Source organism: Schistocerca serialis, chromosome 2 (genome assembly GCF_023864345.2).
Source record: "Schistocerca serialis cubense isolate TAMUIC-IGC-003099 chromosome 2, iqSchSeri2.2, whole genome shotgun sequence".
Lineage (NCBI taxonomy): Eukaryota > Metazoa > Arthropoda > Insecta > Orthoptera > Acrididae > Schistocerca > Schistocerca serialis.
In genome coordinates this window covers 774,991,522-775,010,295 of record NC_064639.1, presented here as the reverse complement: position 1 = coordinate 775,010,295, position 18,774 = coordinate 774,991,522, and the positions used below count along the sequence as shown (strand labels likewise).

At 40.7% G+C, this 18,774-nt stretch overlaps 1 protein-coding gene across 2 annotated transcripts in view; it reads right to left on the bottom strand.

Annotated features, from left to right (window-relative positions):
• Positions 1 to 1,397: 1,397 nt before the first annotated feature.
• The window catches only part of LOC126457996 (DNA polymerase delta catalytic subunit), a 167,785-nt gene continuing 150,408 nt past the window's right edge, over positions 1,398 to 18,774 (bottom strand). For both annotated transcript variants that reach the window (XM_050094764.1, XM_050094765.1), the window contains exons 17-19: positions 10,118 to 10,247; positions 3,603 to 3,867; positions 1,398 to 1,595 (exon numbers count right to left, since the gene is read on the bottom strand). In XM_050094764.1, coding sequence (XP_049950721.1) covers positions 1,499 to 1,595; positions 3,603 to 3,867; positions 10,118 to 10,247 — 492 coding nt within the window. In that variant the 3' untranslated portion in view covers positions 1,398 to 1,498. The remainder of the gene's footprint in view (positions 1,596 to 3,602; positions 3,868 to 10,117; positions 10,248 to 18,774) is intronic.

The window sequence follows — 18,774 nt, the reverse complement described above, 5'->3', positions numbered from 1 at the left end:
TGTGACTGCATTGCCAAATATTACAGGTTTGCAGTTTTCTCATCTTCTCATTTAGACAGTGTGAGAGCTGTGTAGTCATATGAGAGAGAGAGAGAGAGAGAGAGAGAGAGAGAGAGAGAGAGAGAAGAGTTCTTTGTTGTCCCTGCCCTTGTGGTAATACAGTATGACACAGAATCTACGAGTTCTGTAGGAAGAGAAAGCAATTTCACCCCGGAAAAGCTGATTGCAAAGTGGAAGGGATCTGTGGAGGATACCTGCAACATGCTGCACATAATTTGGGTCCGAGGGCTGGCCCTGATCACCACATTGCACAGAATTATTTGTTAATTTTTTATAATTCCCCACCCTGCCGCCACTGTTCAAAACCATCAATGTCATAACCTCTATATATGTGCACTGCCGCCATTTAGCAACATACAATACAGGGATCTGTTCATAGTGTGATGATATACTTTTCATGGTCTAATAATGGATTACAGTTTGTTAAATCAAAATATGGCTGTTGTCACTTTGCAATCTTCACTGATGTGTTGCCCAATGTGCCTTGATGAGACAAGCAGTTAGTGGTATACACAAATGTCTCTTGCACATTCCACTTTATTGTTTAGAGAACTGGATAATGTGCTTCTGTTTGTGGTTGCCAGACTAGGAACATTAGAAGCACTCTCTTATCATCCAAGCTGCAGCCAGTGCAACTGTACGCTGAAGCTTTCATGTTGTATACCATTGCTGTTGGTTTTGATATGCTTTTGTGGTGCTATGTAAACCTTTCTTCAACAATCTGGTGAAACTATTAACAGGCTAGCACGCCTTGCAGTATTTGAGCAGACTTGTATGGTGAAATAAACAGTGCAGCTTTTCAGTCTCTCTCTAATTTTATCAGAGGTCTGAAGTAGATCTGGAGTACCTTTTTCCTAAATGAATAATGCAGCGTATCTTGTGTAGTGATCAACAACATTTTGAAATTCTGTACACCAGAGAAATTAACTATATGTGCTTGCAACATTGTGAAATTTGAGTCAACCTGTAAAACACAGTATGTGAGAGGATGCAATATTACATACAGTGTGATCCCAGACACAATTGCAAGAAGGTAGTGTTGGAACTGTCACATAAGAGAATGAGTCTGGACTTTTAACTCTGTAAAACAGCTTCATGAATTCTTGTTAGAACTTTTAGTAAACATGTCATTATACTAACAGCAGCTAAACAACTGTGCAACAGACATTACCCACACTGTGGTACAGTTGTTTTGTTTCATCGGCGATACCCTAGACACCAAGGCAGCCACCGAACTTTAAAAGTCAGTCACAGCCTTTCTATACAAACTGTCGAACCAAAAAGGTAGCAATGAACGGAAGAGGGGTGGATGCAACCAATAACGAAGCTGTTAGAAATAATTCAAAATAAGTCACTTTAATAAATGTTAGATATTATACAGACATATTTACAATATTCAGTCAGGGTGAGACAACATTAGTTTACGTTGCCATCAACATCACCAAGTGGGGTTTCCAAATCTTTGAAGTGCTCGGTCTTGAGTGACGAGATCCATTTGTACTTTCTTCCTCATGTAGAATATGGGGCAGTCTCGACTGGAGGAAAAAATAAATAAATAAAATATATATTAACAATGGTGTTCATACAAATATAATCCAATTCAATGTTATGAATATGGGTAATGTATGTTAAATATATGTATTTCAGGGTTTGACACAAAATGTTATGAATATGGGTAATGTATGTTAAATATATGTATTTCAGGGTTTGACACAAAACTGGGAAAGAACTGTGAAGTACAAATGGACATGCACTTACTTAATATCAGTCTTAATTAACACCTTACAGTTGTTTTTTAATTATTCTTCAGTACCAACATTTTATGATATGTAACTGACAGTGAGACAGCTAACACTACACAGGCTTTAGGCACTTGCTCTATTCTTTCCATACATCAAAATTAGCTGGAACTGATTGCATATTTGTAATCCATTGAAACCATTACGAAACAGAATTTTGGGGTTAACATCACTACACCAGGGTTCATCTACATCTACATTTATACTCCACAAGCCACCCAACGGTGTGTGGCGGAGGGCACTTTGCGTGTCACTGTCATTACCACGGGAACACGTGGAGTTACCTGTTAGAAAATGAATATCACAAGTCATACTGGCCTAGGAATGTTGTTTATGATTTAAATAAACACACTTTCAAAATTAAAGCTTCCTCCACCTCTTTGGTTATCAACTGGGCACTTCCTGCTCCAATAAATCCAGATCTTACTCTTTCAAATGTTAGTTGGCTCACTGTCAGTTACATATCATAAAATGCTGGTATGTGACGACTTTCATAACCTTAGCAAATTTTGGTGTGCCGCACCTTGTTTGTGTTATTAGCTCCGATTTCTATCCTCTACACTGATTTATCACATGATTTACAATAACTGTAGCAGGAACAGCAGCAGTATTTCGAGCCACAATTTGAAATCTGCAGACATTGGTTGAAAAATTTCATTGCGAAGTCTACATACTTTGCAAGCCACCTTACAGTGCATGAGGAGGGTACTTGTCCACTACTGTCACTTCCCTGTTTCAGCTGCAAACGTTGTGTGGAAAAAGTGACAATTAGTATGCCAATGTCTGAGCTAAAAACTCTAATTTTACGTTCTGTGTTGTATCAAGATATATGTAAACCAGTGCCCCACTGGAGTTAGATGAAGTTCTCCACACAGTTTTGTGCTTATTAAATTAACCTATGATGAGACGTGCTGTTGTTTGTATTTTCTCTATTTCCTCTAGGTCTCAGACTGAGGTGCAATAGACAAGTATTGGCCAAAAGAGGTTATGTGAGCTACTACACTTGTTGATGAGCTAGTATTTTGAAGATTCTTCCAATGAATCTGTGTGGCCTCTACCTTTCCTACAGCTAGTTTTACACCATTGTTCCACTTTAAATATGTATGCATACACTCAGATATTTAGTGGACATAACTGACTGTAGAACTGCTTGGCAATTGTGTAATCAAACAATCATGTGTATTTACATGCAATGCATTAAATTTGTTTGTCTTGAATAGCAACTGCCAATCCCAGCACCAAGCGCCAATTCTCTGCAGATCTTCCAGAATTTTGATACACTTTATAGCGTCTCTATATTGTAATGGTGGCAATATTAGGTACTGATTTATTCATATATAGTGTAAATAGTTTTCATCTTATAACACTCGCCCAAGGCATTCACAAAGCTACTTTTATGTTTGACTATTTTTCTTAATTATCAAAGACATCTTGTGTTCTATTGGCCCACAGCTTGTAAAATCCATTCTGTGCATTCATATTTTTCAGGTTCTACAGAGGATATTTATAGTTTCTAGAAAGGTCATAATACACGGGGGATAAATTGTGTTTTGCTTTATGCTAATGTATAAAGTGGGGTAAAAAATAATCAATATGAGTATTATGTACAATCATTGGGAAAGGAAGTCAACAGGGAGATATCCTAATGCAAAGTCAATAAGGTATCAAATGATATGTGAATATAAAATGTGAATTATGAAATTAAATATCACTAAGTTTGCATTGTAGTTTCCTTTTACAAACCTTGTGCAAATGACTTCTTCATGCAAACTTCCTTGACATCGCTGGCATTGAGTCCACAAGCGACAAAACTGTTCCTCTAGTGATTGCAGACGAAACAGTTCTTGCTGGTACAGTTTCACTTCATCTTTCCGACAGTGGCTGCATAAAGCGGATGTATCTTGCAGAACTGCCTTGCAACCAATGCAAGTTTCTTTACGGCGTGTGAAAGCTGCCAGTGCTCCAACACGAGATGTTACCAAAGCCTTTGTTCGAGTGTGATCTCCACCTGGGGGGGAATATTAATTTCCTTCTTAGCACATGACAGTAATTAATCCTTAATTTTTAATGTGTGTTTGTTTGACTGAAGCAATTTCAGATAAATTTTTATTATAAATAATATAAACTAACACCCGGAATCAGTAATTCAAATAATAAAAGTAAATTTACATGGACAATAATTAAAAAGAGGAACTGCGAAATCAATTAAGGAATGCGAAGATTTTGTTACACAGCAAACAACCAAAATTATAAATCACAGCATTCAAGTAGCTAATGTGTTTAATATTAATCACTTCCTTGAAGGACTTCAGAAGTTTGGCATGCACAATCCAAGGGATAAAGCAATAGAATACATACAAGAAAAAATGTATTATACATACATTACTCTATGTTCTGCCAAGAAATTAAGAATGAAATAAACTTTCTCAAAACCAATCATCTTGCCAATATTTCAAGTAATCAACTAAAGTTCTGTTCCTCAAAGATAAACAATGCATTTAGTCCAATATGCAATGCATTGTATCACAGGATATGCTATTTTGTCTGACCACTTTAAAAGCAAGCTAGTGAGACATATTAATAATAACTGAGAAGTCTCACTACCTACCTTCTTAACGAAGGTACTCTAAAAGATTAAGTTTGCAAGAATAATAACACATCTATCTCAACCTGGGTTCAAAACGAATCTCTCCACATAATGTTTTTCTTTTAAATTCATCAATCAGATTATGTAAAAATTTAAATGACATAATGTTGTCAGCTGGTGTCTTATGTGACACTGTTTAACGCTTAAGCGATAGAGCGGGGTGTTCAGAACACCCCAGTCATCCTTATCAAGATTATTACATAATGGATAGGAGTATAATGTCATGTTCTTTGCTACCTTTCTAGGGCGTAATATGAAAGCTTTGAGTAACAATAGAATCTACAATGGAAGTGGAAGTTCCAAGAAAACACACAATAATGAGCCTTGAGGTGTTGTCGGCACCCTGGGAGACTCTTTATGTTGCAGTGGTGCGAGAAAGTGCACAGTTCTGTTCCATAGAAGCTGCGGGTATTTTGTCGCTTTGTGCAGCTAAAACAGATATGTATTGTTACGAAATAGAACAAGAAAGAGTGCGGAAGCTTCTGGAAGAGCTCTTGGACAAAACTTTTGTAGAAGAAGAAGAAGAAGAAGAGGAAGAGGAAACAGACAGTTGTGAAGTTATCTCTCATCACAGTGACACAGAAACGGAGGACAAAGACAGCCTGGAACTGGAACCGCAAGTAAGTGCAGAGGATAGTGAAAAGAAGCACGACTTTTTTTATTGGAAAGGACAAGGTTACAAAATGGATGAAAAAATGTTGTAGTTGCAACGTATGAACTAGAAGTGTGGACCTCATTATTCATCTCCCTGGTGTGAAAGCTATCCCAAAATCTGTAAAAACTGCTGTGGACTGTTTTTCGATATTTACAAATGCTGTAATAATTAGAACGATTACATCATGCCCAAACATTTACATACAACGCATTGCATCAAATTCCACTAGAGACCGTGATGCCAAACCAACAAATGAGGAAGAAATCAAATCTCTTCTGGGTCTATTGATACTGACTAGGCATTATAGGGCAGGACGCCAAAATCTGGAAGACTTATGGGACACAAATGGTTTTGGAATTGCAATATTTTGTGCAACAATGAGTTTACGGCACTTTCGTTTCTTGTTGGGTTGTTTGAGATTAGTGATATTCGAGACGGACTATAGTGTAAAGAACTTTATTGCCCGGCTGCATTCAGAGAAGTGTTTGAATTATTCGTGTCAAACTGCGTCAGTAATTATACTGTGTCTGAATATACAACAGGGGATGAACAACTGGTTGCATTTAGAGGCAAATGCATTTTCCGACAGTAAATACCAAGCAAGTCAGCGAAATATGGTTTGAAAATTTTCACCTTGTGTGACGCAAGAACATGGTATTCTTTGGGGATGGAAATCTGTGTTGGGAGCCAGAGGATCCCTTTGCACTGTCAAACTCACTTAAGGACAAAGTAAATAGACTTGTACGGCCAATCGAAGATACAGGATGCAATGTGACACAAGACAACTGGTTTTGTTCCATACCACTGGCTGAAGAGCTCCTCAAAAAGAAATTTACAGTAGTAGGAACTCTTAGAAAGAATAAGAGGGAGCTACCTCCAGACTTTGTTTGCACGAGAGGTCGTGAACTTAGAAGCACCAGCACTCTTTTTGGATTCAGAAAGGATATCACTATAGTTTCATAAGTGCCAAAGAAGGGCAAAAACGTTAAATCTCCTTTCATCTTTGCATCATGACGGAGCCATCCACACTAATACTGGGGCGTAAAAGAAATCAGAAATTATAAGAATGTAAAATAAGACCAAAACAGGTGTGGACACAATAGAGGAAATGTTCGCTACTTATTCAACCTCATGAAAAACTAGACGCTGGCCACTTGGCCTATTTTTCCGAATGATTGACATTGCTTGCATTAATACCTTCATCATATACGCAAATAATAACAATGAGAGGATTTCCCGAAGAATGTTTTTATATGATGTCAGAAGGTCATTAGTAAATTCCATAGTGTGCAAGAGAGCAGCCACTCGCTCCCTGCCTAAACAAGTTAGACCAGGGTGTATACATGGACGAGGAAAAAAAATTCCCGGATTTCCCGGTTAATAATACACTTTCTAACGGATGAAAATACACCTTTTCCATGTTAAGTAACAGTATAATTTTTGCTCAGAACTGTAAAACTTATCAATCCTTTCAATGGTTGTGCGATGTGCTTTTGTAAGCTGGTCGTAGCTCATGTCAAGCGATCTCGCCAGCTGATGACAGTGGATATTCAGAGCATAGGAAATGTGATGTAGCCAGCCAATAGAGACATCTCTGTTAAGCAGCGCGAACACACAAATAGGGAAAGGTAATGGTTTAAATTAATATATATATTGTTGCTAAAAGAAAAGAAAAGCTTTCACGTACCCTATAATATTGGCCTCTAAGATTAATAAGCTGCAAGAGAAGCTGGGTTCTCACACGTAATGTTGATCTTTTTTGTGTGTGTTACACTTCAACATACATCACAGAAATGTGCCAGTAAATTTTTTAACAACGACATAAACATCTGATCTTATGGGGTCGAAAATATTCTAAATGGTCGTTCTCAAAGATTTGAATTTTGAATGAAAGTCAAACGCTCTGTGATTTAAGAAATTCATCGGACATTCGCGCACAGAGTTCATCTTGTGTAAAAGGAAATTTACTTTACTTGAAAGTAACGCTTTTCAAACAACCATTCGGATTATTTTCCTGTGACCTGTTAGATTCATTTCAGCAGTTGCGCCAGAAGACAGGCGTCGCGGTGCTTGCGCAGCTACGGTGATGCAGGAAGCCTGTACGTGTAAAACATTAAAAGATCTTACATTATGTCATAAAAGAAACAAGACGTTAGAGGATAATCCAAGAGCATGGGAATTTTGTGAACCCTACTAAAATGCATAATTCGACATCAAGTGCACATTCGTATGTTCAGATTCAGATGATCTCATGTTTGGTTCTTTATTATGGCATAATGCCATACATGCTAGACGATGAAAACGTGCACTTGAAATGTAGCGAACAGTTGAAACTAGGCAATAGTGTGGAATTAAACACTTTGTTTCAAATAAACTGACTGCCTCAGCAGAAAAGATTTATAAAAAAGTCAAATTTCTTTAACAAACCGACAAAGATAACTTCATTGTTCTGCAAGGTGATTAACGCTTGACTGTCAGAAAAGTAGAAACAAAATAAAATCTGAAACTAATAACTTATTTTAGCCTTCCGTAATTATGAGTATCTATTTTAATTCACTTGATAGCTCCCGACCACAGAAATCCGTTTTGTTTTCATTTGACGTGAGAGCAATAAACGAAGAAGAAACAGCAAAATTACTTAACGTTAACACAGGTCACGTGGAAGCTACCACCTCCCCACTACAACTTTTTTTAGACTGCTCTGTTCACCAGGTCCGGATCTACGATATTTCCGAACTGGGCCAATATTAGGTAGTGGCGCTACCCACCCCTCGAGCATTTGAAGTAGGACACCAAAAATTTAAAAAAAATAGACTTTTCAAAAATATCTTCATATTGTAGCGCATGTCTTTCTGAAGTGTCTGATACATAAAGCATGTATGATCAAGGCAACGTAAGACATGTTATTTGGTCTTAAGTGTGCCGAAGTGCAGTGCCACGCCCCTTCACACAATATTCTTCCATCGCACTTCTCTGTATTTCACTCTGTGGAATTCAAACATGTAATATTTTGTAATGGGTGCCATCAAACTGTATTCAGGCCAGCGGAAATTAAAATGTCCTGTGGTGCCTCTCCTGCTCCCAGTCGGCCGGTTTGACACCTGCCCTGCTTAAATAAAAATCTCGCAATTAATAGTGGATGGGATTATTTGTAACCGGGAGAACAAGAACTCTTCAGAAAATTTGCAGTCTTTACTGCCTATTAGCTAATAACTTGCTGTTCTGTGTGACATAAAATTATATATATAGGATACATAAAACAAGTAAAGACAAGAGACAAGCAAGACAGTACACATTTCTTCAATCCTTAAGTCCTAGCTTTTTTCTCTCCGTAATCTTGCCACAGCTTTATATGGTGTACTTTCCTTTCTGGGAAAGAATCTATTACGCCATCAAAGTTCGCCAACGTTTTGCTATATGAAAAAACAAAATGTCATTGTCTAATACCAGAAAAGCTGTTAATACAAATAGTACCCAAGACTGGTGTGGTTTCTCGATCTGATTACGTGTATTTTGTCACTGTCTGCTAGATAAAACGAAATAGGCCTGCCTAATATTGCAGCAGCTGTTACACACACCAAATAAACGAGACTGTTTTGGCACAAATGGTCATTTTTATAACACCACAAAATATAATTCAGGAAGTACCAAGATCAAAAGCCCATTAGGCCTTCTAACAAACAATCTTGTCATCACTAATTCTGTAACTACTACTGCCAGTGTCAAAATTTATTCTCTGGTTAACTTCACTAACCCTGCCACAATCACTGGTTTAGTTCTCCAGCATTTGTTCTCCGGTTACGTGTTATTAAGTGCTTGTACAACGCGTTTTCCGTGCTACTCCCAGAATAGAACTTTAGCGGCTGCTAGCCGGGGATTGTGGTGTACTGGACTGGCCAAAAATTTTCTGTCAAAATTTCATTTTCTTGGATACACGGAGAAGACAACACGTAATCTTAGTTGCCTGTTATTCCTGTTAGTCATTTATTTACACTCTCGCAGCCTGAATCTATGGAATTCGCTAGTAATTATAACGCTGATGATTTGCAAACCCAGTCAACCACATAAACAGCGATTGTCATTCACCCTTTCGGATTTATTCGCTCAGCTCGTATAGACCTGTCCTCTTTTGTCTGCAGGAAAGTATTTTTCTAGATGCGATGGGGATTCTCCTGGCAGAGACATCACATACATACACTATGCACGCATTCAAAAATCAATTTACGATTCATTCAGAAATCAACTTAGGATTTGATCAAAAAAGTTCAAAAACCAACAGGGATGCATTCAAAATCATATGAGTAATCAATAGACCAACGAACACTGGATGCTAGGCGCTTTGTGAAACAAGGTCTTTTTCCTCAATATACTCTCACTGGTACTCTATCACATATACCCATCACTATGACTCCACCATATATCCCCCACACTGCACCAAACATAAAAATCAAAGGGCTGTTACCTAAAGTTTCTCATAAACAACGAGTAGATAAACGTCTGTCCATGAATCAAATCTGTGCATATTATGCAGAATGGCACACAACACTTTCTGCAGATAACACTTCTGACTTTGCTTATGAGTATTAAGGCTAGCACATACCATCAGGGCAAGGTGTAATCATTCTCATCCACCCATTTTTGATTTTTATTTCCTACTTCATAAATATATGCCACCTAAAACTAAGAATCACTACACACTCATTCACTCCACAGTAAAATTATAGGAAGAAACTTAATGTGTATTTGGCATAAAGTTTATATGAATTACCATTGTGGATACACCCAAATTTAGATTTGTTAGTTACAAAATTAATTCTATTTAAAACAGTTATTTTGAAGAAACAATTCAGTTATTCTGCAGTACATACCAGCTGAATGGTTGTAATTACAAGTGACCAGGTTTCCTGTGAAGCCAATTTATTTTGCTACATAACTCAACTGAAAGACTTTACTCACGCAATAATATAGATTCAGCTTTATCTCCCAGTATCGGAGCAAATATTCTCAGTAGTGGCTTTGACAACTGGTTTTCCAAATAATAACTTGAATCTATAGGTATATTGTTCTCCAGCACATAGATTGGGTCCTGGAGCAAAAATGACATCATTTTAAAAAATTAACTGTTCTGCGTAAAAAATACACATTGATAATTTAAAATTTTTATCATAAAAACATAAGAGAATCAAAAGAAGAGTACTAGTTCAAAAAAGTATAAGATTACATTGCATGATAATATTCCTAAAGTATTACAGTCTCAACATACTCTAAGATTAGCTGAATTTATGAGCACGCCATTGAGACGAAGTTTCATTCAAATTACATTAAATGAATAAACTATTTTAGCAGGACACAAAAACATCAAGGAAACAACACATCATTTGTCAGTCATACCTCTCTTTCCAAAAAAATCTCCTACTTGTTGATTCCTTGAACTCTTCAATTTGTCTAAATTGTACTTTGATAGAGTGTGCAATCTAATGAGTACAATATGGGCTATGCAGTATTTGTGTGTCTCGTTAGAAAGAGAGAACTCTGATAGGGACTTCATCCAGGAGCTAAATGATTTTAGGTTTTTCTTAAGTTCTTGTCCAATGGTCACCACACCTTCTTTTGGTGATAGCAATCTTCTGCCTTAAACACATTTTCCCAAATTTTATAAATTTTACAGCATCATGTTGTTACAGGATTTAGCTACTGGCAAAGGGAGTCAGGAACCAAGACCTTAGCATCCAGAGACAGTGGCCATGTGTGTGTGAGTTATTGTTTGAATTTGTGAGAGTTCTACTTCTAAAGGGCTTTGTCTGAATGCTGAAATGTTTTAAGCACTCTTTTTCATTGTGCCCAACTGCAAATCAACACCTCCTTTATATGTTGAAATCTATCCTTTCCATATTATTGTTGATTCTTAAAATATCTACCTGTATCTTTTCCATTTCTACCATTGGATTTAGTAGTTTGCATAGTACCCTTGCAATATAGCATTACATTAATTGGCATTTTCCTTTTGTGTGAGAGCTCCTGCTGAGGAGACCCTGCCTCGAGATCCTAATTTGGGAGGTGTTCTATATTAGATCTAGAATATTTTAATCAGGGGAAACTATCATGACATTTTTAGCAGAGAAATGCCTTATTAGAGAAAGATAGTGCGGAGGTTTCCACACTGAAGTACTGCATCTGCTGAAGGTTGTACCAACCACGCCAACAGGTAACATAACAGTTGCCGTACCTCTCTCTTATTATCAACTGACAACTAGAGGAACTTTCCTCCAGGATTACATATATCTGTGTACCCTCCCCAACAACGAGGACTTGGTGTTTCCACTATGGTAATCATGTTGATGATCTGTTCTCATTTACCTCACAGGCCATGCAGTCATCCATATTTATTAATATTTCTAGCTCTCTAATCTTATTTCAGCTTTAATGTTTACTTTACTAAGTTCTATTCTTCCCTATAGTATGCAGAGCTTTTCCTCTTCTCTTTGGCAGTTGCTCTTAATTTCACACCTTTACTTTCTTCTACATCTACATTTATACTCTGCAAGCCACCCAACGGTGTGTGGCGGAGGGCACTTTACGTGCCATGGTCATTACCTCCCTTTTCTGTTCCAGTCGCGTATGGTTCGCGGGAAGAACGACTGTCTGAAAGCCTCCGTACATGCTCGAATCTCTCTAATTTTACATTCGTGATCTCCTCGGGAGGTATAAGTAGGGGGAAGCAATATATTTGATGGCTCCTCCAGAAACGCATCCTCTCGAAACCTGGCGAGCAAGCTACACCGCGATGCAGAGCGCCTCTCTTGCAGAGTCTGCCACTTGAGTTTGCTAAACATCTCCGTAACGCTATCACGGTTACCAAATAACCCTGTGATGAAACGCGCCGCTCTTCTATGGATCTTCTCTATCTCCTCCGTCAACCCAATCTGGTACAGATCCCACACTGATGACCAATACTCAAGTATAGGTCGAATGAGTGTTTTGTAAGCCACCTCCTTTGTTGATGGACTACATTTTCTAAGGACTCTCCCAATGAATCTCAACCTTGTACCCGCCTTACCAACAATTAATTTTATATGATCATTCCACTTCAAATCGTTCCGCACGCATACTCCCAGATATTTTACAAAAGTAACTGCTACCAGTGTTTGTTCCGCTATCATATAATCATACAATAAAGGGTCCTTCTTTCTATGTATTTGCAATACATTACATTTGTCTATGTTAAGGGTCAGTTGCCACTCCCTGCACCAAGTGCCTATCTGCTGCAGATCTTCCTGCATTTCGCTACAATTTTCTAATGTTGCAACTTCTCTGTATACTACAGCATCATCCGCGAAAAGCCGCATGGAACTTCCGACACTACTAGGTCATTTATATATATTGTGAAAAGCAATGGTCCCATTACACTCCCCTGTGGCACGCCAGAGGTTACTTTAACGTCTGTAGACGTCTCCCATTGATAACAACATGCTGTGTTCTGTTTGCTAAAAACTCTTCAATCCAGCCACATAGCTGGTCTGATATTCCGTAGGCTCTTACTTTGTTTATCAGGCGACAGTGTGGAACTGTATCGAACGCCTTCCGGAAGTCAAGGAAAAAAGCATCTACCTGGGAGCCTGTATCTAATATTTTCTGGGTCTCATGAACAAATAAAGCGAGTTGGGTCTCACACGATCGCTGTTTCCGGAATCCATGTTGATTCCTACAGAGTAGATTCTGGATTTCCAAAAACGACATGATACGCAAGCAAAAAACATGTTCTGAAATTCTACAACAGATTGACGTCAGAGATATAGGTCTATAGGATTGCGCATCTGCTCGACGACCCTTCTTGAAGACTGGGCCTACTTGTGCTCTTATCCAATCATTTGGAACCTTCCGTTCCTCTAGAGACTTGCGGTACACGGCTGTTAGAAGGGGGGCAAGTTCTTTCGCGTACTCTGTGTAGAATGGAATTGGTATCCCGTCAGGTCCAGTGGACTTTCCTCTGTTGAGTGATTCCAGTTGCTTTTCTATTCCTTGGACGCTTATTTCGATGTCAGCCATTTTTTCGTTTGTGCGAGGATTTAGAGAAGGAACTGCAGTGCGATCTTCCTCTATAAAACAGCTTTGGAAAAAGGTGTTTAGTATTTCAGCTTTACGCGTGTCATCCTCTGTTTCAATGCCATCATCATCCCAGAGTGTCTGGATATGCTGTTTCAAGCCACTTACTGATTTAACGTAAGACCAGAACTTCCTAGGATTTTCTGTCAAGTCGGTACATAGAATTTTACTTTCGAATTCACTGAACGCTTCACGCATAGCCCTCCTTATGCTAACTTTGACATCGTTTAGCTTCTGTTTTTCTGAGAGGTTTTGGCTGCGTTTACACTTGGAGTGAAGCTCTCTTTGCTTTCGCAGTAGTTTCCTAACTTTGTTGTTGAACCACAGTGGGTTTTTCCCGTCCCTCACAGTTTTACTCGGCACGTACCTGTCTAAAACGCATTTTACGATTGCCTTGTACTTTTTCCATAAACACTCAACATTGTCAGTGTCGGAACAGAAATTTTCATTTTGATCTGTTAGGTAGTCTGAAATCTGCCTTCTATTACTCTTGATAAACAGATAAACCTTCATCCCTTTTTTCATATTCCTATCAACTTCCATATTCAGGGATGCTGCATCGGCCTTATTATCACTGATTCCCTATTCTGCACTTAAAGAGTCGAAAAGTTTGGGTCTGTTTGTTATCAGTAGGTCCAAGATGTTAGCTCCACGAGTCGGTTCTCTGTTTAATTGCTTGAGGTAATTTTCGGATAGTGCACTCAGTATAATGTCATTCGATGCTCTGTCCCTACCACCCGTCCTAAACATTTGAGTGTCCCAGTCTATATCTGGTAAATTGAAATCTCCACCTAAGACTATAACATGCTGAGAAAATTTATGTGAAATGTATTCCAAATTTTCTCTCAGTTGTTCTGCCACTAATGTTGCTGAGTCAGGAGGTCGGTAAAAGGAGCCAATTATCAACCTAGCTCGGTTGTTGAGTGTAACCTCCACCCATAATAATTCACAGGAACTATCCACTTCTACTTCACTACAGGATAAACTACTACTAACAGCGATAAACACGCCACCACCAGTTGCATGCAATCTATCCTTTCTAAACACCATCTGTGCCTTTGTAAAAATTTTGGCAGAATTTATCTCTGGCTTCAGCCAGCTTTCTGTACCGATAACGATTTCAGCTTCGGTGCTTTCTATCAGCGCTTGAAGTTCCGGTACTTTACCAATGCAGCTTCGACAATTTACAATTACAATACCGATTGCTGCTTGGTCCCCGCATGTCCTGACTTTGCCCCGCACCCTTCGAGGCTGCTGCCCTTTCTGTACTTGCCCGAGGCCATCTAACCTAAAAAAACCGCCCAGTCCACGCCACACAACCCGTGCTACCCGTGTAGCCACTTGCTGTGTGTAGTGGACTCCTGACCTATCCAGCGGAACCTGAAACCCCACCACCCTATGGCGCAAGTCGAGAAATCTGCAGCCCACACGGTCGCAGAACCGTCTCACAGCCTCTGATTCAGACCCTCCACTCGGCTCTGTACCAAAGGTCCGCAGTCAGTCCTGTCGACGATGCTGCAGATGGTGAGCTCTGCTTTCATCCCGCTAGCGAGACTGGCAGTCTTCACCAAATCAGATAGCCGCCGGACGCCAGAGAGGATTTCCTCCAATCCATAGCGACACACATCATTGGTGCCGACATGAGTGACCACCTGCGGATGGGTGCACCCTGTACCCTTCACGGCATCCGGAAGGACCCTTTCCACATCTGGAACGACTCCCCCCGGTATGCAACGGAGTGCAAATCGGTTTTCTTCCCCTCTCTTGCTGCCATATCCCTAAGGGGCCCCATTACGCGCCTGAAGTTGGAGCTCCCAACTACCAGTAAGCCCACCCTCTGCGACAACCCGGATCTTGCAGACTGAAGGGCAACCTCTGGAACAGGACAAGCAGCCATGTCCGGCCGAAGATCAGTATCAGCCTGAGACGGAGCCTGAAACCGGTTCGTCAGACAAACTGGAGAGGCCTTCCGTTCAGCCCTCCAGAATGTCTTTCGCCCCCTGCCACACCTCGAGACGACCTCCCACTCTACCACAGGTGAGGGATCAGCCTCAATGTGGGCAGTATCCCGGGCAGCCACAGTTGTAGTCCGATCGAGGGATGCGTGGGACGAGCTGGCCGTCCCCGACAAACCCCCATCCGGACCCCCACAGTGATGCCCATTGACAACAGCCTCAAGCTGTGTGACCGAAGCCAACACTGCCTGAAGCTGGGAGCGAAGGGATGCCAACTCAGCCTGCATCCTAACACAGCAGTTGCAGTTCCATAAGGACAGAGTTTAGTTCTAAAAATCTTACAATTTTATGTCATCTCCTAGAGTTATAACTAATCTACCACAAATTAGGTACGTATAGTTATTTTATCTATAATACTGCCCATACCTTATGTATCAGACAATTTGGAGGAAAGGTAACAATGTTAAAGTCCATGACCAAAACAATGATCACTGTAAGAGGTATAATGTTGCAGCACTGTAAAAAGGATGAGCATTACCAATATTTCTCTTTTCTCATCTAATAGGGAAAGTGTGAATATAAAACTAGGGCCAAAACAGCAGCACAGGGAGATGTCAAGTAATTGGACACACTTATATTCAACAGGCTGCACAGAACATTATGGCCCAATTTTATAAACACTGTTGACTGGAGGTAAATTTTGACATTAGTTCAGAAACTGAACTCGTGTTCAGGACTCCATTCTTTTGCATAATACCAAACTTGGACCACCAAACAAGGTACACGGTTAATGTAAGTTAGCACAAAATATGGCATGATAATCGCACTTTGTTTGCAAACATTAATTGTACATCACAGATACAATACTATTATGAAAAGGATAGACTGCTGCTCACCATAAAGGTGACACACTGAGTTGCAGACAGGCACAACAAAAAGACTATTACACATTGATCTTTCAGCCAGTGCCTTCTTCAGAAAGTAAAACACACATACGTTCATACAAGTAAGCATATCTCATGCACACTTGACTCCTATCTCTGGCTGCTGTGGCCAGAATGCAACACTGCCTGGCCAATGGAGGCAGGAATCCAGAGTGGGGTGCAGATGGGGAGAGAGAAGTCAGCACAGGGTGGTGGAGTGTGCAGGTACTAGACGGTGGTAGGACAAGGCTGCCAGGTGCAGCATCGGGAAGCTGTGGGGGTGGGAGGGGGAATGGGAAATGGAAGGAGCAGAGAAAAGGCAAATACAGGTGGTTGCATTGGCAGAGAGCAGTGCACAATGAGAGTATATAGATGCAAACTGGGAGGAGAAGAAAGGGCAGAGAAGGTGGAAACTGTTGGGTGGAGGATGTGGGGAGAGTAGGTTACTGTAGGTTAATGCTGGGATGAGTTTGGGAGTGGAGAATGTGTTGTAAGGATAACTCCATCTACACAATTGAGAAGAGTTGGTGGTGGAGGGGAAGATCCAGATGACCAGGGTTGTGAAGTAGCCATTGAAATCCAGCATGTTATCTTCAACTGCATGTTGTGCCACTAGATGGTCTACTCTGCTTTTGGTCACAGTTTGACGGTGGCCATTAATCCTGGTGGCCAGCTGGTTGGTAGTCATACCAAAATATAAAAAGCTATGCAATGGCTGCAGCAGATCTGGTATATGACAAGGCTGATTTCACATGTGGCCCAGCCTCTGAAGGGATAGTATAAGCCTGGCCTCTGATGGAGTGCAATGAGCCTGTGGTAGGACTGGAATAGTAAGTGCTGGGTTGGCAGATTGAGCAAGTCTTGCACCTCAGTGTTCCACAGGGATACGACCACTGTAGCAAGGGGATGGGACTGGGAGTGATATAGGGATGCAAAAGGATGATGTGGAGGTTGAGCGGGTGATGGAACATCACTTTAGAAGGGGTGGGAAAGATCTTTGGTAAGTTGTCCCTCATTTCAGGGCGTAACTATAGATAATCAAAAGCCTGATAAAGGATGTGATGTAGCTGTTGCATTCTGAGGCGGTATTGGGTCTTGGTCAAGACATCCTATCCTCATTCCATCACAACCTCAACACCACCTCTCCCAGCTGCTTCACCGGGTCCTCCTCAACACAGTGTGCCACCTTCCTGGACACTGACTTCCTCCAATCTGATGGCACGATCCATACTTTTGTCTACATTAAATCCACCATCCACCAACGGTATCTGCTTTTTGACAGCTGCCATCCCTTCCACACCAAAAAATTCCTCCCATACAACTGACCCAAGGATGGTGTATATGTAGTGACAAGAAGTCCCTTACCCAGTATGCTGAATGTCTCACAAAGGCCTTGACAGATAGGCAGTATTCCCCAGTCTGCTAACAGATTTCCTGTACCCAATCCCCACACCCCCCCAAGAACTAACTACAAAGAAGAACCCCCTTTGTCACCCAATACCACCCAGGACTGGAACTGAACCACATCCTTCGTCAGGGTTTTGATCATGAATCACCGTCTCTGGAAATTGGGGTCATCCCCCCCCCCCCCCCCCCCCAGATCCTTCCCACACCTCCTAAAGTCGTGTCCCGTCACCCACCCAACATCTGCAACACCTAGTCCATCACTCCCAATCCAAACCACTTGCCACATGTATCATATTCCTGTGGAAGACCCAGGTGCAAACCTGGCCAATCCACCAACCAGCACTTTCTATTCCAGTCCTGCCACAGGCTATCTTATCCCAACTGCACAGATGGGAGTTATCCTTACAACATGTTCCCCATTCTTGAAATCGTCGCAGCGTCAAACTACTGCCTCCACACCCTTCACCGATTTCTGCACCCCTTTTCACTCTCACCCCCCCCCCCCCCCCCCCAATTCACATGCCCTCACCCACACTACGTGCCACTTCCTGCCAACACACCCACCAGTCTTTTCCTTCTCTGCTCCTCTCCTCTTCCACCTGCACAACACTGGATGGAGTATTAATTCCACTGATGAGAGCCAGTGTAGAGCAAATCGTTCCACAGAGTTTGGGTGGCAGGAACAAAAACTGGCTTACGCATCAGAAAATGTGTACAATTATCACAGAGGATATGTTTAGGAATGGAAGGACTGGAAAGGAGGAATTCAAACACCATCTGGTTCTAGAAGAAGGATTATAATGTGCCACATTGAGAACGAAGATGAGTTCATGCAAATGCTGCCTGATGTTTTATTGGAAAAAAGGAGGTGCTGATTATCATTATAAAATGAATGCCAGACACTGCAAAGAGTGGTTTAGAAGCGACCTCGAAAAATTATCAAACAGATATGCGATTATTTGAGATCAGGCTCCACATCACATGATGATGAATCCGGTATCCACAAAATCCACCTACGAAATGGAGAAAGGATTCTATTACTGAATGGATGGAAAGCAATAATGTAGAGCTTCCATCCAATGCTCTATCATATTAGGGATTTACTAGAGCTGGCCTACTGCAACACATGCAACCACACATCAGGGCATAGGAATACCTTTTGGAAAGTATACTGTGATCAGTCGACAAGGAAATTTTGCTTCTGTGGTTGCCTGTACTGTACTGA